This window comes from Drosophila montana, unplaced genomic scaffold (genome assembly GCF_035044405.1).
Source record: "Drosophila montana isolate Dmon_TW-CO22-7 unplaced genomic scaffold, ASM3504440v1 contig_2747_1, whole genome shotgun sequence".
NCBI classification, from domain to species: Eukaryota; Metazoa; Arthropoda; class Insecta; order Diptera; family Drosophilidae; genus Drosophila; species Drosophila montana.
Genome location: NW_026997619.1, coordinates 627,253 through 651,033, shown reverse-complemented (window position 1 = coordinate 651,033; position 23,781 = coordinate 627,253). Strand labels below are relative to the sequence as shown.

General features: G+C 37.5%; 2 protein-coding genes across 3 annotated transcripts in view; both read right to left on the bottom strand.

Annotated features, from left to right (window-relative positions):
- Positions 1-23,781, bottom strand: part of LOC135429947 (uncharacterized) — a 59,217-nt gene that overhangs the window by 9,120 nt on the left and 26,316 nt on the right. The gene's annotated exons all lie outside the window — the stretch shown is intronic.
- LOC135429908 (L-lactate dehydrogenase B chain-like) lies at positions 17,015-18,267 on the bottom strand. The gene has a single exon (XM_064684397.1). It carries the CDS (start codon positions 18,185-18,187, stop codon positions 17,099-17,101), a length of 1,089 nt encoding a protein of 362 aa, XP_064540467.1. The 5' UTR covers positions 18,188-18,267; the 3' UTR covers positions 17,015-17,098.

Genomic DNA, 23,781 nt, shown 5'->3' with positions numbered 1-23,781 from the left:
TTGGAGGAATATCATTATAAGTTTTGAAATTCTCAGTTGAAATTCTCTCATTAATTGAATCTTAATATCGATATCTTAATTAGCAAAAATTGGTGGAATATTTAAAAATCGATAAATGACCATGTTGATACATTGGTTGTAAATTATCAATAGCTCTCGTTAATTACCCAAAATCGATAAATATCGATGTCGATCTGCGACTTTTAGCGTAAATTCCATATTAAATTAAATGTGGATATGAAACATGCCATTAGATTTTCCCTTAGTATACATTAATCAATAAACGGATGCCTCCCCATCTTACACTTCTTTTTTTAAAAGTACGTACTTGATTTTCCGTATTTACGTATAGTTGAAAGCTACTTTTCAGCCCTGGAAACCGCTCCATTATAATCGGAGAACACAAAAAGAAAAGAAGACTGAGTTTGTGCTTAGTCTGGGACTGGAGAAAGCAGAAGCTTCTGCTAAGGCAGCTGAGAGATACGTACAGGGTATCTTCCAGTCGGCTACACCCGATTGCGACTCTTGCCGGGGTCTTTTTTGTGTCTTAAATGTTAAGCGTTTTACGTTTATGAGCACAAGTCAGACAGAGGCAAGCATTAGGGCACGCCCCCCTTTTGCATCATTTATTTCATTTCAAATGTGGCCTTAAAAATAAACTGAAATATCTTTTAAATTGCATTCGGGTTGTTGTTGTTGTTTTTGCTGTTGTTGTTGCTTTTGCTGCGCATTGACGCACAAATTATGCGCTTAAAGTGAACGCTTTTGGCCATTTGTGAATTTCGATTGTGGACTCAAAATGTGACACGTCTTGAACATTTTGGACTAGTTTTAATGTATGCTCAAATATTTAACAGCAAAACGTGCTCAGCCTGGCCAATGATGACACAAACACACACACACACACACAGGATGTCACAGGATATTACATGAGTCCTGGCCCAAGTCAAAGCTGCTGCCAAAAACTGGAAATGTCTTTCGCAAATCCCCAACTCCCCCCAGCCTTGCCGCCCCCTTTTTTTAGTCAAGTGGCAAATGGCTTTACTTTTGCTCACATTACGCATTTTCACATTTTCCCATTTTCACCCGGTTTCATAATTCACTGTCAACTTTTATATGGATTTATTGCTTAATCACTTGGAAGGACATGGATAAAATTCGGCACATATCGATGTCTGCCTAGCTTTGGCTGTCTATAAATCATATATATTTATAAATATACGCACATAAAATCATAGATGTTTATCAATATGTAGGCAAAATAGGAATTGATGAATTATTTCTTTGGTTATTGGGTTAACTAGCAGCTAAATATTTGTAGAGCTCATACGTGACTGAACTAGAACAATATTGTACTAAATATTATTTAAATTATTATAAATTATTATTAAGCCCAAAACTAATATTTATGATATGGAAAGGTTGCCAAATCCAGCATTATTAAATTACTTAAGCTTATTTAAAAATGTATATTCAAATTTTTAAAATTAAATTATATTAGATTTTTCTTTATTAAATTTCCTATTTAATCTTCAAAATATCCGACTTTTTTTTCCCTACCTCTACACATATTTGGAAATTCATATTTATTAAACTGATTTAAACGAAAACTAAACTGTTTTTTTTTATTTAAAATATTTCTTTTTTATATATATATATTTTTTTTTATCTTAGCTCTTTTATTAATAACATTAAAAATATATATTTGAATTATTTCAATTAAATTATTTAATATTTTTCCTTAATAACTTTCTTATTTTATCTTCCGAATTTCCAGCTTACTTCTCTCTTTCTCTCTCTCTCTCTCTCTTTACATATATTTTGATAAACAACTTTATTAAACTGATTTAAGCAAAATCCCAACTGTTTTATTTGTTTTCAAATATTTGCATTGTCTGCAAGTCAAGTTGAAAATTTTGTTGACCTTTTCAAAGCTTGTTGAATGTGTGCCCTCAATAAACGGAACATGTCGAAATTAAATTTGAAGTAAAGTTTACAACTTTTGTTAACATTTGCTTACATATTTGAGTTAACTAGAGTTGAACTTTACTTATTAACTTTTGTCGACAATAATTAATTTTCTTAAAGACATTAGACATTAAACATTAGATAAGATAATAGATACAATTAGAAGACGGTTGGCGAGATAGCTGGGGTATCTATCAGTCTTTCACTTAAGATACACATTGCATTTAATCTCAAAAACTATAAGCAAGTTACGCCAGACATAAATAAAGCCCAAATAATGGTCTATAAATTAATCAGGCAGCATAAACAAATGCCTAACAGATTGTGAAGCGAAGCTGCATTTCTAAAAATACACAGCACACGAATGTGGCGAGCCGAAAAGTCAAATTAAGAACTAATTTAAAACAATTTTCGATGTGGCAGTCGAGACAAATTGGGGCTGGGCAAAATGTCAACCGAATTGGTTTCAATAAGGACAATAATGTCACTCAAGCCCAGTCGCTGCGGGCCTGACAGCCAGCCAGCTACTGTGCCCTGTCCGTCCGTCCGTCTGTCTGTCCGTGCTGGGCCAGTCAGGCAGCTAGACAAAGGCGTCTAGACAAATTTATAACGACTTTTGTTGTGGCCGGCAACAGCATGCCAGGCATTCCTTGGCAATTTTGGGCCAGTTCACATTTTGACAGCAAATTGACAAATGTGCGTAATTTTATAAAATGTGTCCAAGTGTGTCAAGAGTCGAGTGTTAATTAAATGCTCTGCCAGCGCCAGTTAATTTGCGCACTAAAAAAAAAAGTATGCCCAGCCACATGGCGTATACGTAATTTACTTGCAGCAGCTGTTATAGCTACTGTGTGTGTGTGCGTGTGTGTGCGAGTTTGTGTGCGTGCGAGTTTGTGTGTGTGTGACAGCTGCCTGGCGACACTTGACTTTTGTTTTTATATCCTTAACAGCGGCGTAAAAGTGCCAAGCAAAGATGTACAGTATTGTATAATAAAAGCGCCACAAAGTATGCAATGTTTTTGCAGCACACACACAATTACACGCACACACACACACACTCAGTCGTGCGAGCTGGCTGGCAGGCAGGCAGGAAATAAACGTCGCTTGAGTTAACAATTACTGACACCATTAAAGTTTTGTGCTGCACGCCCCCTTCCCATTGCCCTTCCCCTTCCCCCACCCCTCCCGGCCACGCCCAGCAGCGCCTTTGTCTAGAGGCTGTCATTATAGTTTTTCTGCTCATTCTTCTTCTTTTTCTGTTACTGCTGCTGCTGCTGCTTTGCCGCAGCTGCTGTCGTTGTCGTTGTCATTGTTGCTGCTGCCGTTACAGTTGCCGCTGTTGTAGCTGACATCTCGCCTTTGTCTTGGTGTGTGTGCGTGCGTGTGAGTGTGTGTATGGGTGTGTGTGACATGTGCCTGGCTCAGATTGCATATTGTCCGCCTGCTTGCCACATATTTTATGTGGTTTTTCTACCCGCTACTCGAGGCTTTGCAGAAGGGTGTCTTGACTTTGTGCAGAAAAAAAATAGAAGAAAGTCAAGAGAATGCAAGTTTAGATTATATATTTATATATCTTTCTCGCTCTTTTCCTTTATTTGTGGCTCTCTGTCTCTCTCTTTCTCTTTCGCTCTATTTCTTACTCCGTCTTAATCTTCCTCTCTCTTTCGCTTCCTTCCTTACTCTCTTTCTCTTCCCGTCTCTGACGCTCTCTGTTTTTGTTTTCTTGCTCTTTCTGTCTTTCTCTTCCTCTCCCTTTCTGGTCCTCTCTCCATCATTCATTCCCTCTCCCTTTCTAACTCTCTCTCTCTCTCTCTAATTCTCGTACTCTTCCTCTCTCTTTTTCTCCCTTTCTGGCTTTATCTTTGTCTTCTTCTCTCTATCCCTCTCACTATTTATCTCCCATCTCTCTTTTTCGCTCTCCCTTTTTTTGCTCTTTTTCTTTCCTTCTCTTCACTCTATCTTTCTCCATCTTTCTCATCTTCTCGCTTTCTCTTCCTTTCTTGCTCTCTCTCTCTCTCTCTCTCTTCCTCTCTCTTTTTCGATCTTTCTCTCTTTTTCTAGCTGTCTTCCTCCTTCACTCTTTTTCTTGCTGTCTCCTCTTTTTCTCAGCCTCCTCTTTTTCTTGCTCTCTCTTTTTCACTTTCTGGCTCTCTTTCTTTTCCTTGTCTCTCTCTTTGTTCGTCTCTCTGCCGAACACCGAAGATTTCCTAAAGATCGGACTCTAAACACCGAAGTTAATTAAGAATTTATTTCTCCTATAAATAGAGCTGGGCAATGACAGAAAAAAGACAAGGTAATGAAGTAGGGGGATCAACTTTTGAGCATTTCATGCGAATAGCTCTTAAAAAGTAACTTTTTGTTTGAATTTTGGCAAATGGCTGTCGGAAATGCGTTTTGATTCAATAGCCACAGGCGAGGAGCACTCAAGTGCGAGCTCGGCCCCAGACTGCGGCTGGCCGAAATATCTTCAACTTTTAGCCGGGCAAGTAATTTAAAAGTGCATTCGCCCAAATGTGTATTTATCATAATGCCAACGGCTGTTGAGTTGCAAGTGGGCGAGTGGCATGCAGCAGCCAGTTGCGGCAGCTGCCATTAACCCATTAAAGTCGCCCAACATCAACAGGAACCGGAGCACGTAGACGTAACCGGGACCCGCCGCCGCAAACGTAGCGCACACAGCACGTAGCCACTTCCGTTGAGCCGGGCAGGTGGACAAGGAGCAGCAGGAGCAGGAGGAGGAGCAGTAGGCAGCCTGTTGGGCTGTTAAGTATGGTCGAGCAGGCAGCTTCGGTTGGCCATTGCGGCATCGCCATTAAATCAGAGTTAACAACTGCCGGTTTCCTGGCGTACGCCCAAACCCATCTGTTTGTCTTGGCCCACTTTCATGGAGCTGCAGCTGCTGCTTCTGCTTCGGCTGCTGTTGCAGGCTTAATAAAAAAAAGTGCACCAACAGCTTTCACTTTGCGAGCAGTTTGCTACGCGACTGACTCGCCAAAACAAATTATTTGCATAAATACGTACACTGAGTGAGCATACTTAATATTTATTCTAAAGCCAACGGCAGTGCCAACACAGACTCATGCACAGATTAAACACAACAACGCACACAGTAAACACACACAGCACACACACACAGTACACAGCACACACAAAAACACCCACACAGCGAAAAACATGCCAACGCTTGGCAGTATAAATTGAAGCTGCAAAATGTCAGCAGGCGCCATCTAGCGTCCATTGCCATGCAATAGCAATAGCAAAAGCAGCGTAACGCACAGTGATTCGAAACCGGAGTTTAATGACAATCTGAATACTTGAAGTAAATATATTAAGAAAGCTATTTTGTTTCAGTCAATGATAGTTACATTAACATGAACAGTAACAGTTACAGCAAGAGTTATAACAACAGTTACAGCAACATTAACATTAACACCAACAATATCTCAAATGATACCACTAATATTAATGTTAACAGTATCAGGAACAGTAACATTAATACTTGATTTAACAGTAATAGGCACAGAAACAGTATTGGTAATAGTTGTAGTAACAGTAACTGTAAAGATGTCAGTGACAGTAACAAGAACATCAGGAAAAGTAGTTACAGTAGCAGTTGCAACATGTGGCAGAAGCTGAATCAGGAACCGTTAATGCAGCATACACAGTTAAGGTAACAGGAACAGTGGCAGTAAAATGCAGAAAAGAAAATAGCAGCGGTAAGATACGAGTTTTTATAACAGTAACCACAACAATTACAATATCATTGGCAGTAAGAGTAAAACTCGCAGAAGTAACAGTTAAAGTAGAGTAACAGGAACAGCAGCAGAAATTGATAACTTTATATGTACAGTAGTTGCTCGCTAATAAAAGGCCACTGTTAAAAGAGTAAAATTTAGAAAAACAGCAAGAGGAAGCCCAACAGTAACCAGAACATTAACCATAACATTAATCATAACATTAACCACAACATTAACCATAACATTAACCATAACATTAATCATAAAATTTACCATAACATAAACCATAACATGAAGCATTACATTAATCATAACATTAATCATAACATTACCCATAACAGTAACTGTAATAAATATTGTTTGCTGTCTACAGCTTTAAATGTGTATCTATTCAACGATTTGCTTAACATTTACTCGACCCACCAACTTAAACATTTTTTCTTTGTTTTTTATGTATGCCAACACACAAACTGTGAGTCACTGTGCGTTGTGAGCGTCTCCCCCGGCCACCTGTTGTTGTCGTTGTTGTCTCTGTCGCTGCGTGAGACGCAGCTGTCAGTCAGTGGCTGCACTTGTTCCATGCTATTTCCGTACGGCAGCATCGACCCTTTGCCCGCTGCCGCCCGCCGCCAGATGGCGCTGCCTTTCATTTTGTTTAGCAATTTGATTTTATTTCGCTTTGCTGCCCGCTTTGTCCGCGTATTTGTCCATTTTAACGGTATCTCGTTTTACACTTTGTAATTAAATACTTTAAGTGATTTTCGCTTTGACTTTTTTTTTTTCTAATTCAATTGACAAAACGCGTCTAAGTGCGAAGAAGATTTACATAGTCTTTATGTTTGTCCACAGCGTGTTTTTCGAAGCGTTTCCTATTTGTTTTGAATTCGTTTAGAGAGCTTCTGTTTTATTCATTTATTTGCTTAGCTTAAGCAAAATTCAGACGATTATCAGAGAAAGTGCATAAATATGACATATAACATATAAAGTTCCCAAGTTCCTAGTTTAAGATGTAGAATCTTGAATTTCTTGCAACTCTTTAACAAATAAAGATCATCTTCCTGACTTTAAAAACCATATCCATGATCTTTATTTGTCTTATAAATATTTTTTATTATAAACTTGTAGAACTTTTTCGATGAAATACCAGGAATCGCGAGTTGCTCAGAGTTGTGTTATTATTGTTTTTCTTTTTGTGGTTACTCGCGTGCCTAAAAATAATGCCAGCAAATACTGCGCTGACTTTTATTTTCTGTTTATTGTCTGTGTACGCTGTCTTTTTGTTTAGTTTATCTATTTGAATAATCGAGTTGTCGGTGAGGCTAAATTTAGTGTCCAGGCTTCGAAAACGTGTTCACGTACTAAGCTGACGCGTGTTTCACTATAGATTAGATAAAAGTTGGGCGTCACCGAGAACATATAATGATAATGTGACAATTTGATGGAGTGAAAGCAATCAAAATTAGCCCCAACTAAAAAAGAACGTGTGCAATCCATTGAAAGGTAATGGAAGTTTAGAAAAGTGTTTTACACGAAATGAAAAATAGGAACTTGATTAAAATATTTCAAATACTTCGGAGTGTAAACATGATCGATAGTGCCTAGAATTGATAGAAACGATAGACGCAGCCACCATTTCTGTAGGTTGTATAATATATTACCAAGCTGAGAAGCAACGGATAATATACATCAGTTATCGATATAAAATATTTAGAATGTCCTACAGTCGACAATGATTGGCAGTTATCGCAGTTATAATCGATAATGACAACCACATATCGATACATCATTTCATATCCAAGATGAGAGACAGTTATCGATGCATTATATTTTGTATACTGAAAATGAATCGATAATGACAAGCACTTATCGATGAACCACATCATGGCCACCACCAAAGAAGAAAGACAGTTACCGATAAATTATCTTTTATAAACTCAAAAAGAGTCGATTATGACAAGCACTTATCGATCATTACAAAAATGGCCACCATCGAAGATGAAAGGTAGTTTTCGATACATTATGTTTTGTGCACTGAGTAAGAATCAATAATGACAAGTACTTATCGATGCCTCACATCATGGCCACTATTAAAAATGAAAGGCAGTTATCGATATATTATATTTTATACACTGAAAATAATCGATGATGTCAAGCACTTATCGATGCGTCATATTATTTGAGGCTTTAATCATACATGGCTACAATCGAAGATGAAAGGCAGTTATCGATACACTACATTTTGTACAGTCTAAAACAATCGATATTGACAAGCACTTTTCGATCATCACATACAAGTCCACCATCGAAGACGAAAGTTTGTTATCGATACATTATATCACGCATAGATGCATTTGCACAGCAGCTAATATATATCGAGTAGCTGATAATCGGTTAAATCGCAAAACTTTTAGGCAAACAACTGCTATTTATAACTATCTGATTGGTTTGGGTTGCCAACTTATCACATACATTTCAATACACTTGAAATATAACCTGTATCCATGCGTGAACTCCCAAGGGAGCCGCAGGGCCCCCACAACGTGGCCCCAGACTTCCCCAAACACTCGCACACACTTGCACATACACATTCAACTGTTGAGAGCACACTAATATATACTCAACAGTTGCACATTTGAAAATTTGAGCAGAAAATGTGTAAAAAAAAGGTCAGAGCTACTAAAAAAAAGATGGGAGACGTGTCGCAGGCGAGAGAGAGATAAAGAGAGTGGGAGGAAGGGGGAGAGAGGAAGATTTGATATTCCTTTTGCGCTATTTTTTGTTCCAATGCAGCTACAAACAAGATTTCGCTCAATATGACGCACAACTGTCTGTGTGTGCGTTTGTGTGGGAGCTGTCTATCTGTGAGCAGTGTGTGTGTGCGTGTGTGTGTGTGTGTGTGCCTGTACGCTATGCGTGTGTGTACGTATGTGTGCTTTTCATATAATTGCCAGCCAGGCGCACAGAAGCGCTCAGATAGCTGCGTAGGCGAAGTAAAACCGAATTTCTGAGTGTGTGTGTGTGTGTGTGTGTTGTGGCTCTGTGTGTTTGTGTGTGTGTGCGTGGATTTCGGGCTGTGTGTGTTTATTAATACTTGAACACAAATACAGCTACACAAAATGCGCACATTGAATGCAAGTGAAAAGTGAAAATTTTGCGCCAGGCAGAAATTGTCAGAGTAAAAGCCACAGAGCTCACATACCAAGCTCAAAGTTAATGACGCCCTCTCGCCTCGCCTTTTTCCATCCCCCCTCCCAACGGACTGCTACACAGCATTCGAGTGAAAAACTTTTACACCCTACCCCTTCGGGCAAGTTGTTAAGTAGTTCGGTTTTTGTCTTGAGTTTCTCTGGTCGTTTGCGGTTGGCACGGCATAAGCTTCACTTAATTCGCTTAGGAAAAACTCAAGTAGCTTCGCTTACAGAGACGGAAAAACAGACAATCAGACGGGGAAACAACTCTCGAAATTGAGAGTAAAAATAAAATGTGCAAATCAACAAGAAAGGTAAAAGAAAGTGGAGAAAATAATAATCAAACTCTATATATAAAACTGTTTGTCCTGATTGCCTGACTGATAGACTGACTGCTTGGTGGTGATCAACGCACATCCGTAAAACCGCTATTATCCTATATAGACATAAGTCAAAATTTCCCACCCTCATAGCTCGGTCAAAACTCAACCGATTTTCATAAAGTTTGGCTTTTTCCTCATGGTTTAGCCTCTAGATCAATTTGGCATCTAAATCTGACAACATTATTTTTGGTCGAAATTCATGTGAAAATGGTACCCGCAAATATCGTATATAGACATGGGTCCAAAATGTACACCCTCATAACTCGGTCAAAATTCAACCGATTTTCATAAAGTTTGGCTTTTTCCTCATGGTTTAGCCTCTAGATCAATTTGGCATCTAAATCTGTCAACATTATTTTTGGGCGAAATTCGTGTGGAAATGGTACCCTGAAATATCGTATATAGACATAGGGCAAGATTTCCCACCCTCAATTTCAACCGCTTTTCATAAATTTTGGCTTTTTCCTCATGGTTTAGCCTCTAGATCAATTTGGCAAATAAATCTGGCCACATTATTTTTGGTCGAAATTCATGTGAAAATAGTACCCTCAAATATCGTATATAGACATGGGTCCAAATTTCCCACCCTCATAACTCGGTCAAAAGTCAACCGATTTTCATAAAGTTTGGCTTTTTCCTCATGGTTTAGCCTCTAATTCAATTTGGCATCTAAATCTGACAACATTATTTTTGGTCGAAATTCATGTGAAAATAATACCCTCAAATATCGTATATAGACATGGGTCCAAAATTTACACCTTCATAACTCGGTCAAAATTCAACCGATTTTCATAAAGTTCGGCTTTTTCCTCATGGTTTAGCCTCTAGATCAATTTGGCATCTAAATCTGACAACATTATTTTTGGTCGAAATTCATGTGAAAATGGTACCCTCAAATATCGTATATAGACATGGGTCCAAAATTTACACCTTCATAACTCGGTCAAAATTCAACCGATTTTCATAAAGTTTGGGTTTTTCCTCATGGTTTAGCCTCTAGATCAATTTGGCATCTAAATCTGACAACATTATTTTTGGTGGAAATTCATGTGAAAATGGTACCCTCAAATATCGTATATAGACATGGGTCCAAATTTCCCACTCTCATAACTCGGTCAAAATTCAACCGATTTTCATAAAGTTTGGCTTTTTCCTCATGATTTAGCCTCTAGATCAATTTGGCATCTAAATCTGACAACATTATGTTTGGTCGAAATTCATGTGAAAATGGTACCCTCAAATATCGTATATAGACATGGGTCCAAAATTTACACCTTCATAACTCTGTCAAAATTCAACCGATTTTCATAAAGTTTGGCTTTTTCCTCATGGTTTAGCCTTTAGATCAATTTGGCATATAAATCTGACAACATTATTTTTGGTCGAAATTCATGTGAAAATGGTACCCTCAAATATCGTATATAGACATGGATCCAAAATTTGCACCTTCATAACTCGGTCAAAATTCAACCGATTTTCATAAAGTTTGGCTTTTTCCTCATGGTTTAGCCTCTAGATCAATTTGGCATATAAATCTGGCCACATTATTGTTGGTCGAAATTCATGGGAAAATTAAATATATGCAGCTGTTAATTAATCTTGCTATAGATATTGTTGTTGTTATTTTCTGAATGTGACATTAATTTCATAAGTTTCAGTTAAACTAAACTAATAAAACTGTCTAACAAATTCATTATTTTGAGCAACAAATGCTTGCTAGCAAATTATTGCCCGTTAAGTCTGGATTTGTGCCTGCTTATTAAGCAAAAGTTGTATAATTTATAAGTTTTTAATTACCACAGGTAAACTTACAAAATTATATAGTTAAATCTTTGTTGCACTCGCGTTAAATATGAAAACAAATTTTTGCTGCTTATTTTTTGACAACTTTGGCTGAAGAAGTTGGCAAAAAGTTATTTATGTGTGTGATGCGAGTGTGAAAGGTAGAAAAAAAGGATGTGTGTGTGTGTGTGTGGGCGTGGCGTGCGTTTCCTTTTTAATTAACTTTGCGACAGCATCGACAGCAACCACAACAGGTGACAACAACAACGCGAGATGCAAAAACTTATTTAATTAAAATTCGCCATTGAAGCGGATAATTAGATTTTACTTTAAAGCGTCAACAACGCTGTTGTTGTTGTTGTTGTTGTTAGCGCCTGGCCAATTGTCGTTAAACATAATTTGCAGCCAACTTGGCCATAAAATAGTTGCTGCTGCGGGTGCGTGTTGAGTTTCAGTATTAGCCAGCATAAATTTACCTACAACAACAACAAATCGTTGGCGCTGCAACCAATTAATATGATTAATTGGCAACAGCAACAACAAAAATGGGCTACAATTTGGCCAAACGGTCTGCGCTCCCAAAACCCAAAACCAAAATCCAATGCCAAATGTTGCTCCAAAAAAAGGCTACACACACACGCACAATCAGTGCCTGTCGCGTGGACAGCGCGGCTTTTGAGGTCGCCAGGTGTAAGGCGGAGAGGGACTGGGGGGAGGGCGACTGGGCACACCCCCCTTTATTTCAGGTTACGCGCGCTTCCATGGGCGCTAACTGGCCTCAGCGACGCGCTTCTGATTCAGATTCTGATTGAAACAGCGCGAATGCAAATTGATGGCGACAGTTGGTCAGCAGCAGGTGGTCAGACGAGAAGGAGGGGGCGAGGGCAAGAAGGGGGGTTGCCTGGAGGTGGACGCTGCCCAATTTAAAAAACGCTTCGGCTAACTGCGTTGAATTGGCCAACTGCAGAAGCTACAGAAACACATGATGTTAAATGGCTGTTTATCTATGACTGACTTATTAACTGATTGACTGACTGACTCAATGATTGACAGGTTGATTAACTGACTGACAGACTGACTTACTGTCTGAATGACAGACTGAGAGAGAGATTGACTGATTAACTGACTGATTAATTGACTATCAGACTGACTGACTGACTAGCTGATTGACTGACTGACTGACTGAGTGACTAATTGATTGACTGACAGACTGATTGACTGAGTAACTGATTAACAGACTGATTACCAGACTGATTGACTGACTGACTGACGGACTGACCGACTGATCAACTGACTGATTGACTGACTAATTGACTGACTGACGGACTGATTGACTTACTGACTAACAGAAGACTGACTGACAGACTGGCTGGCTGAATGACTGACTGATTGACTGACTGACTGATAATCAACGCATAGCCCAAACCGTACGATCTAGAATCCGTAAATTGTTAGTATTAAGTTATGTAACTGGACGGTAAGACGGTTAAACGGTTGTATCAAACTTTTTGCCTGATATCCAATCGGCATTCAACTCATATTCGATGACAATTTTATGAACACGTTCTGTAACCAATCGCAACAAACCACAGCCTTCTTGGCGAATGGTTGTTTGTTGAATCATGTTGAAAGTTGACCTTTCAGCTTGATGCTCATTTTAAAAGCTCTGCATTCTCAGAGTATCACTTATGGACAGACCGACAAATAGAATCAAATTATTGTCATAGTACAAGTATAGACTTAACATATGGCTTCTGAAAATTATATATAAATATATATATCTTTGAAAGCGTTTCACACTCTATTTTAATATTAATATACACCATGATGATTAATAAGTACCTACGAACTGTGTATACACAAGTATTATGTGTGTGTACATATATTCAATAGCTGTTAATACATCATTTCAATTTTGTAGCATGTGCCTGTGTCTATTTCTCATGGAGATTGCTGCACTGAGTGTGTGTACATATCGAAGTGTGTGTATATACACATAAGTACTAATTAAGGTGTCTGGAAATGTGTGTTTATTTGTTGTGCACAAAGCTCGTAAAATATCTTTGAACTCAAAATTTGTTTATCATCTGCAATCATTACTCATAATGCCCGATTTATATATAGCAATGAGTATATACTTCAAATGTACAAAGTGTATAAGAAATATTTATTAATGCACGATTGGGATGGACTGTTTTTGAAATTCTTTAAAAATGGGTAAAGAATTTTTCGTGTAAAGTCAATAAGTCATACGAGGATCCGAGCTTGTATTTCAGGAATTTATAATTAAATATCCACAAATTACAAAAAAAAAATATAATAATTATAAAAATAATAATAATAATAATAATAATAATAATAATAATAATAATAATAATAATAATAATAATAATAATAATAATAATAATAATAATAATAATAATAATAATAATAATAATAATAATAATAATAATAATAATAATAATAATAATAATAATAATAATAATAATAATAACTAATAATAATAATATATAATAATAATAATAATAATAATAATAATAATAATAATAATAATTATAATAATAATAATAATAATAATAATAACAATAATAATAATAATAATAATAATAATAATAATAATAATAATAATTATAATAATAATAATAATAATAAAAATAATAATAATCAAAAACTCTACGCAACTGTATCGATAACTAATCGATAATTTCCTTCCGATAAGTTAGCAACTACTTCCGAACTTTTGACCATAAATGGCAAAAACTTCGTTAAAGAAAAGTATGTAATTTACGACTTTAGTTTAAATTCGTGTCCAAAACTTTGCTGAAGAAAACATTTAACTAAGGCGGCCATTAAATACGACTTTGAGCAAAAGTTTTTGGTCTTTTGGAAAGTTAGAAAGCGAGACTTTTGCCATATAATATATATTAGATGTTTCATAAATGAATACAAACTTACTTGGATAGTCATCTCAATAATTGCGCTCGTTAAATATGCAAAAGCCAACTTGGCTGCTTCGAAATGCACACAACATTTTGGCGAAGCCTGTCACCCGGGACGGGCTAAAGAAAGAAAAAAAACAGACGAGGGGGAGCAACAGGCAACGTAAAAAGTCAAAGACAATTTTGTGCTTATTTAAGGACAACAAGGACGAGCGAAATGTCGAAGGCGACAGCGAAACTATAAAATTCATTGAGAGCAAAGTTAAGCAGAGCAACAAGTTATGCCAGAGCGCAGGCACAAACAGGCTACTCTCGGGCTTGGCTAAAGATAACTCACTGAGGGAGGGGCTTTGGGCGAGAGGGGGAGACGAGGGAGAGGAGGGAGACGAGGGGCTGTCGTGCCAAGTAACAGTCACTTAAAACGAGCCAAAGTCGCGGCTAAAATGTGCGCCCCAGCATGCTTCGAAACAAGAACAGATTTAAGTGCAGCCCTCGCGTAAATTGTGGGCGTGGCTGTTGTGAAGGTTGCGATATATTTTTATCACTTGAGCGGGGAGTGGGGGGAGTTGGGGGAGGGGCAGAGGGGAGCGGGGGTGGTGCGCCTAAGTTGTAGCCACATTAAGTTAGACACGCAGCAAAGCAAACACTTGAAAGCAGCACATGGCGTATACGTAATCTCGGCGCGCTTTGTGCGTGCGTGTGTGTCTGAATGAATGTGCTCAATGTCGCTGATAAGACGCCAGCCACGCGTGCTGATAATGACAAGTATCATTAGCTGCTCGAGAGAGAGAGCGCATGCCACTGACATTTAATGCCAAATCGTCCTGTTGCGCACTTTAAGGCGCTTTCGGCCATGTGGCACATTTGGCCATTTAACTAACCTTGGACAGTTTTTTTGTTTTTACTTTTCTCTCTCAACGTTTTTTTTTTTTCTACTCAGCATTTAGCAGCCATTTGGCAACATTTCCCGTTTCGGATAAACGCATTTGGCCCGCGAGCGCGTCCTTCGACGGCCAAAACAACCTTTGACACTTTGCCAATCGAGGCTGGAAATCTGAATATGCATGCGACGGCAACGGCGACTGCGACTGCGACTGCGACTGTGGCCGTGAGCGTGTAATTGTAACATGTATTGGCCATATATAGGCTGGCGAGCTGAATGCGAGTTTTTGGCTTTAACTACATTTCCAATATCAGTGAACACTTTTGCAGTGCGAGTAAAATATGTGCAAAAATTCGCTTTTCATTCAATAGCATTTCAGCTAAAACAAACACTTATAATGAAATCACGAATTTCCACTTCATGTTCAAATAAAATAAAATATATATTTACATATAGATTATGGAAATGCAACGTTTCCACTGAGCTGTGTTGTGCAGCGTGTTTCTTTGGGAAAACTATCGATAAATGCATACGCTTTAATTATAATGAAATAAAATGCATGTGATATCTCAGCTTTTTGTACTGAGAACATATTGCTTAAAACATTTATCGAATATAGAAATACACTGTAACTATCGATAGCATATATTTAAACTAAGTTGATCTTATTCGAGCTCAACAATCGAAAATATTATTAAAAGAATGCGAATACATGATAACATGTACATGATACATGATTAACATGTATATCGATAGATAGATATATGCACTATAAACATGTATATCGATCGATAGATAGATATACTATAAACATGTATATCGATAGATAGATAGCTATACTATAAACATGAATATCGATAGATAGATGGGTATACTAGAGACATGTATATCGATAGATGGATAGATAGACATGTATATCGATAGTCGCATTCAAAGATTGGCTTCTTCAAGACTATTAATTTAGAAGCAGCACATCAGAGCTACGTTCAATAGAATCAGTTGTTAGACACCAAGAAAATCAATTAAGTGAATATATCTCTAACAATTTGAAGTCTGTATCTATTAAATCCAATATTTCACTGCTTTTTTCTGCATGCATTGACTTTAATGCAATTTAATGCTGACAGTGGAAACGCCGCAATTCGCCACAACTGCGCTTAAGTTTCCTTTTTTTTAATGCGATTTATTGATACATGATTTATATCTGGCGATTGCGTGTGTGCCAAATATCGAAGGTAGCAAATGTCTGCAAACGGTGGCTGCCCCCGCAGCAGCTATTTTTACACGGCCATCAGATAACTTAATTTGATTTGTGTGCAACACACACATACACACACACAACAGCACTTATTGTCTGAGTGTGTGTATCTGTGGCTTTTACGCTCGATTGGCGTCGCCTGCTTCTTGTCTTCGCCGTTGATTTCCTTGTGTAACAATTTCAGTTGCAATTTTTCATTGCATACTTTCGGGAGCTGCTCGCATTCACATCGCCTGGCAGTAAATGGAGCGTGACCTGGCAAACATGTGCGTGTGTGTGTGTGTGTGTGTGTGTGTGTGTGTAAGCCCCTCGTAAACTTCGAGTGCTGCCCAACTCTCCAGGCAGTCCTTAAGTCGAGTTCTCAACTTATAATGTGCATACGTATATATATATATATGTATATTTATACTCTCGTAGGTTCTCTATGCAGAAGATGGCGCATTGTAAGCAGAGTCGATTGAGTTAATATATATAAAGCGAGTAGAAAACAGGTTTTAGAGCAGATAAGAGAATAATAATAATAATAAAAAGCGATAATCCTTTAATGAACTATATAAATACGCAAATTATAATTCCCTGTTTGTGAGTATAAATCCAGGGAGATATTTCTTAGATTTATAAAACAATTGCCTTTGAAGGCTGAATATATTTTGTTGCAATTCAGAAAAGCGAGATTATTTGATGTTTAATTAATTTAATTAATTAACATAATAAAAATTGGATACTGTACAATCGCCAGCAAAACGATCGCCAAATTCATAGAGACATCATTTATTTGTTTAGCCTAAAAAAGGGAATTAATCTCAATTTAAATGCAGGCACACAACTATATCGACTCGGTTGTTGAGGATGAGCAAGCATATAAACCTAATGAAATTCGGAGATTTTTTCTACTATGTGTTATTGAAATTGATGACAAAATTATAATACAATAGACCGAAAGTCTGTAGTTCATTAACTTCAGAGATTCAGCGCACACTGCGCCCCAAATAGAGCCTCTGTAGATTTCTCAAACAAATTCATTTCAAATTCAGTTAGCGGCAATTCAAGTACTTTTTGTACGCCATGAGTGCCCAGAATACATGGCAGAGACATGACCACGCTGTCCTCGACGCCCATCAGGCCCTGGACGTCGGTGCCGACGGACAGGATGCGTCCGCTGTTCGTCATCATGGCCTGGATAATGTCAACAACGGCCAAGGAGACGGCCCAGTTTGTGTAGCCCTTGACCTTGGATACCGCTCTACCGCCTTTGACCACATCCGTGTGAACCTGTTGCCATTTATCCTGATCTTGATCTGTGCCGATATTTGGAATAATGCGCATCAATGCAATGCCGCCGACCGTCACGCCCGACCAAACAGGCACCGAGCTATCCCCGTGCTCGCCCACAATGAACGCGTTTACCTCGGACGCAGCCACGCCCAGACGCTGGGCGAGCAAATAACGAAAACGCATCGAATCCAGATGACAACCGGACGATATGCAACGCTCCTTGGGTAATCCGCTAATTCTTCGAACCGCCCAGGTCATGACATCGGCCGGATTCGAGCTAATCACAAAAGTCGCATCCGGACTACTTTCCACCAATTTGGGCACCAGCTTCGACAGTATCTTCAACGTGTCCTTGGCAATATCTAAACGACTTTTGCCGGCTGGTCTCGTGCCGGCCGTTATGATTACGTACTTGGAGCCAGCCGTGCAATTGGCATCCGAACAGGTTTCGATTTTGGGCGATGCCAACAAGCTGGAGGCGTGCAAAAAATCGAGTGCTTCCGCTTCAACCCATTCCTTGCGCAAATCCACCATCACCAAATGCTGGGCCAATCGTCGATCGATCAGAAACGCACAGCACGCAAGTCCCACTTGCCCGGTGCCGATCACCGAAATCTTATCCGCCGGCTCACTGGGCTTGCCGATATCCTTAACATATTGCCTCTGGAACGTCGACATTGGCGAGTTGTTGCAATATGTTTTGCCATGCGGACTTCCTTCTGCGGGTCGGGTCCGACAAATGTGAACCGATCTTGTTAACATCTGGGGCAGCATAATATAAACTGGTAATTTGGAAAATAATCGAGTGCTAATAGATTCTAAATTTGATTAAATTTTCATTTCCAGTAAACTAAAATCTATAACTGACTAGTTAAATGGGGTTATCTATGTGTATAAGGCTTTTTCAGCTGCAAGAGTGGAAAATAGTGTAGTATATAGAACTGAGCCTTATACGCAAACCGTAATTTCCCTACTTAAAGAGCAGTGTTGTACAGTTTCGAATATTTTTGATAGTTGCACAGTTTCATAAAGTAAAAACTGCAAACAGTTTGACAGCATTCTATATTTAAAAAAAAATTCTTTATATGAAATGCACCTGATCAAATAAATAATTTCCCTACTTACAGAATAGTGTTGTAAAATTAGCGCCATTTTAATGGCCACATTTAACAAGCACACTAAATTTAAAAAATGTCCCTAGACACAACTGTACCTGTACATATAAATAATGTCCCTACTTACAGTGTTGTAAATTCAGAGCTGTTTTTAATGGTAAAATTTAAAAACTCCTTTGACATGGAAATTCACCTGATGAAATAAATAATTACCCTACTTCCAGAGTAGTACTGTAAGACGTGCGATTATTTTGACGATTTGCTCCGCAGTCTCAGCTATCGATTGGTTTTTTTGTTATCGATATTAGTTGGAATTGCCAGAAAGAAACCAAGCTGTTCTTAATTGCGATTTTTTTCAAATAGAAGAGAGGATATTGTTATATATAGAATTAACACGTTAAGCCTCATGAAATTAAGATTGCTTGTTCATAAACACATACATTGGCACATTTTTGGATTTTGTATTCTTAAAAATGTTTAATATAAAAATTTTATTAACTATCTAACGATCGTGGTAGCAGTATCAATATTGATGGAGCTACGGAATGACTGGAATGTATTAAATTTTAAGGAACATCAAAGAAATCTTTATGTTATATAAAACACATTGTTTATTCACTTAAATTTTGCTCAGCAGCCGTAGCTGATTTTCTTGCTGTCATGGGACTGTCAAATTCGTCTGTTGCTCGACCTTAACAATGGCAAATGAAAAATGGGGAATTTATTCAACGTGCAGCGTGTTTTAAGCAGCTTTGGGCAAAAATACACATGTATAGTATATATATATGTGCACATACATATATGCATAAACTCGCATAAGCATTAACATATTTTAATTAAAATCGGGATGAGGCACTTCTTACCGCAGCAACGTTGCACGTGGCGTATGAGTGATGTCTGTTCACAAACGCGAAGTGCTTGGCTTATATTTATTATAATGTACCCTTCTTCTTTTTATGAATGTCGTTTTAAGCTGCAAGCAAATTATTTAAATCCCATGAAAACAGGAACAGCTGCGGTCACCTTCAGCTGCAGCTGATATCTAAAGGCGTATATGGCTGACGAATTCGATCTCGAGTCCGGCAACGGCATATCCGGTTGTTCAACAGATAATTTGGGCCACAGTTTGTCTTGTTGTGCCTTCGAAATTGGCCACAAAATGAAAATGGCCAAAAGCAACAACAGCACAAATGAAACGTAATTACTCGACAACAATGCTTTTGCCACATTTACGTTGTTTTTTATATCGAGCTGCTGTGGTAGATGTCTACGGCATCGATTTGGTATAATTGAATGCAGGTCAATAATATGAAAAACAGCAAAAGCCCGCACAATTAAAGGGCAACGCACAGGGGTCGCAAATTGCACAGCTGAGGGGTGAGGGTAATTTTCTTTTAAATTTTCCATTTATTTTTTGTTTTAAAATATTTAAGATACGAGCAGCCTTGAGACTAAGTTACCGATTAATATATCTACAATTCCTCTTGCCAATTTAGCTATTTTGTTGCTAAATTTAGCTATTTTCACAAATCAATTTCCTTTTTCAATCAATGTAGCTATTTTCTAGCAGCTTGATAAAATGTAATACTCTGTTTATTGGCAATTAGAGCTCAGAATGCGTAGTCAGCTATTTTTACCTATTTTTAACACTGGACTTTTTTGTAACTGCAGTTGGCAGCACTGGTTCTCAAGCCTGTTGTCTCTTTCTCAGAGCCTGTAATAAGCCCATTATATAACTTATTTATCTCTGCTATATCGATACATTGCATCTATACATACATAAGCATGTATATCGATACAGTGTTTTATAACCGGAATTAAATTCGAACACAATGAGTAGAAAGCTTAGCTTTTAATAATTATTTATTTTACTTATTTCCTTTTAATTATTTTACTTTCTTTAAAACATTAAAAACTTTCCTGACTAACTAATAAACATGATATTAAAAATATCGAAATTAATACTGCATAAATATGCATTTAAGACTATCGAAAGTATCGATACCTCCTGATCTATAGAGTCGCTGTTTTCCAGCACTGTATGCCTTTATTATCTTTATCGTTTTGCAGCACTTTTCCTTAAGCCCATTTGAACTACGAAATTATAGCTTTAACTCTGGTATTTTTGTATTATCTACCACAATCGACATACATAGCTTTCAAATATGTATATTGCTATTAATATATTATTCAGCTTGAAATATCTGGATATACCTTCAGTATCGATTAAAGAGAAATTTCATTGCATATTTCCTTGCAAGCGCCTTTTCTTTTATGCTTTTTAGTTGCTGCAGCTTTTGGCATTTTGGTTTGTTGCCACAGTTCGTTGCATTCAGTTGCCTGTGGCATGAAGCGATCGATTCTTTTATGGGCTTATCCTTTTTTTAATGCATCAAAAATTTCACCACTGTGCAACACAATTTTTGGGCAATTTGCGTGAGTGTGTCGGGCGGGCAAAGGGGCAGGGCTCAGCGCGACGCCCACTCGGTTTAAATTTTTTATTTTTTGTTGAATGTTTTACATAAGAAAAATATAAAATAAAATAAACATTACTTATGCACGACACGTCGTGGCTGGCGCTGCAACCGAAGCTCGACTGCGTGTGTGTGTGCGAGTGAGAGAGAGAGAGAGAGAGAGAGAGAGTGTGTGCGTGTTATCGTTTAAATGTCTATATAACTTTGTGTGTGTGTGTGTGTGCCCGCAAATCGCACAGTCGCAACGGGCCGCGGGCAACAAAGTTGAGGTCTTTGGCGATAAAAGCGCAAACACACACACACACCTGCAGACATACACCTGCAGACATTCACCGTGCACAACATTCATTCGTACGAAACTCAAATTGTTTGAATACTCATGTTCTCTTCATGTTTTTTTTTTTTGGATTTTGCCAATTTTCTGTGCAGCCTCTGTGGAAATGGCAAATTGAATGCGAAATTGAACTTTTGCCAGCCAGCCGAGGGCGGGGAGGGCGTGGCGTGGCGGAGGCGACGCATACTTTTCTGGTGGAATGGCAGACATTCAAAAATGTTGGCAACAAGGTGCGCTACATTTCCGCACGGAAATTTAGCATAATTGTGTCGATGCCGTTGACATGGAGCGCCGGAAACAGTTGCTCCCATTTCGACAGGCTCTAATCCAAAACTATAACTAAAAGCAGCCGAAAAAATTAGTAATAATAAATAGACAACGGTTCGGTTTACTGTCGGAGCTAATGCTGCGTCTAGAGGTTCGGTTCGTGTATCTGATGAGCTGACATTGTGGTTCGTGCAAATCTCCATTTTTTTAATAAATAATTTAATTCTTCAAATAGTTTTATTGCACAAAGATTTTATCAAAAGAATAAAATCTGTTGCTCCTAAATTATTAAATTTTGTAATCAAAAAAATTATTCAATTTTAAATTTTGTTTTCATTCAGATTTTTATTTTATATTTGCTTGGGATACGCTTTAAGCTTCGTTTCAAGTGTTTTAAACGTTTCGCTTCAAGTTGATAAATCCTATAAAAATGTGCTTTTTAAGCTGAGCAACTCGAGTTTATTAAACGTGAAATTGCTGCGGCTAAGCCTGAAGCACGGCACACACATTGCGTATACGCCCCGTTTGCCATGCAAATTATATGTTATTATTATTGGCGCGTGTCGTAAGCAAAAAAAGATAATAAAAAGAACAAAATGAGAAGAGACTATGAAATTGCTGCCGAGATTTTGTGCGTTAAGCGTTACATAATCTAGGTAAATTTCAGGCAGCAGGCAAATATATGTTTATGTTGGAAATTAATAAGTAGCATAAATTTGCAGCATTAAAACATTTATTTGGCAATTTTAGCAAGCGACTAGTAAGGGTTTTTAAATATTAACTACGTTTTATATTTTATCTGAAGATATTGTCATATTCTTTTATTTAAAAAAATTAAGAGTACAACGAATTAAAATGATTTTTAAGATTGCAGAAAATCGTACGTCTGTTATCTAAATAAATGAAAACAACGAGTAAAAAATGAATAAAAAAAGATATAAAACTATTTTTTTATAAAAGAATTAATAAGAGATATGCATGTACTATAAATTCCCTAAAGATTTTGTGCTATTCTTTTATTTTAATAAAAATGTAAAAGTAGAAAAACATAAATTAAAGTGCAAAAAATATTTGAACTTTTGTTATTAATAAATGAAAATAAATAAAATAAAATAACTGAAAACAACGAGCAAATAAATGAAGAAAAAAAGTAAATTATTTGAATAAAACAGATAAAAGAAAAATTATAAAAAATTTCTTTCTGATCATCAGCGAAAAAAAATTTAAGTGGCTTTTAACTTGAAACCGCCTCCCCGAATATCTCCAAAAAATGTCCTGAGAAGCTGATTGTGTTTATTTGGTATATTTATTAAATTAAGTATGGGAATGCATTAACATTAACTATGAATGCAACCCTTTGATAATGTGACGTCACAATCCAATTTCATATTATAAACAGAATGAGTAACAATAAGTAATTAAAATTACTATTAATGTATTTCTAGCTCTGCCCGACAGTTGCATACATTAATTTGATATATCTATCTAATAAATATCTTTAAAATATATATATATATATATATATATGCATTGTCTATTTTGATGTAGCTCATCTGCTGAGCTTCATTAACGGCATGGCAAAGGCAGCGGGCCGCAAATACAGGTCATGCCACATGCCACACGCCGCGCAAATCAATTAAATTTATGCCAATGTCATGCTACGTCTGTGTGTGTGTGTGTGCGTGTGTGTGTGTGTGCGTGTGTGCGTGTGTTTATGTCAATAGCTGTTTTAAGTTAATTAATCAAAGCCGAGGCAATTTTTGCAAGCTTTGCGGTCGCTTTGGCAGCTGCCCAAAGCTCATTTGAATTTTGGTTTGGCAAATTGAAGTCTGCTTTGGGGCAGCTCAGCAGCTGGTTGAGATTTCCACGTGCCGCAAAATCAAAAGAGAAGAGGCAGAAGCAGCATCTGGCTAGTTTACAACAATTGGCAAAATCGTGAAAAAATTCCAGAAAAAACAAATTTTTTTTTTCGTTGTAATTTAAACGCAATTAGTTTGCGTTGCGATTTGTAAACAATTTGCATTTTGTTATGGCCTTTTGGTATTTGGCTTTAAACACAATTTGTTGATATTTGGTTGTCGTTGTTGTTCGTGTTATTGCTTTGCGCTTCAAGGTAAAATCGCGTTCGATTTGGCGTGTTAATTTTACAGTGGCAATGTGCTACCAGTTTGGGGGAGG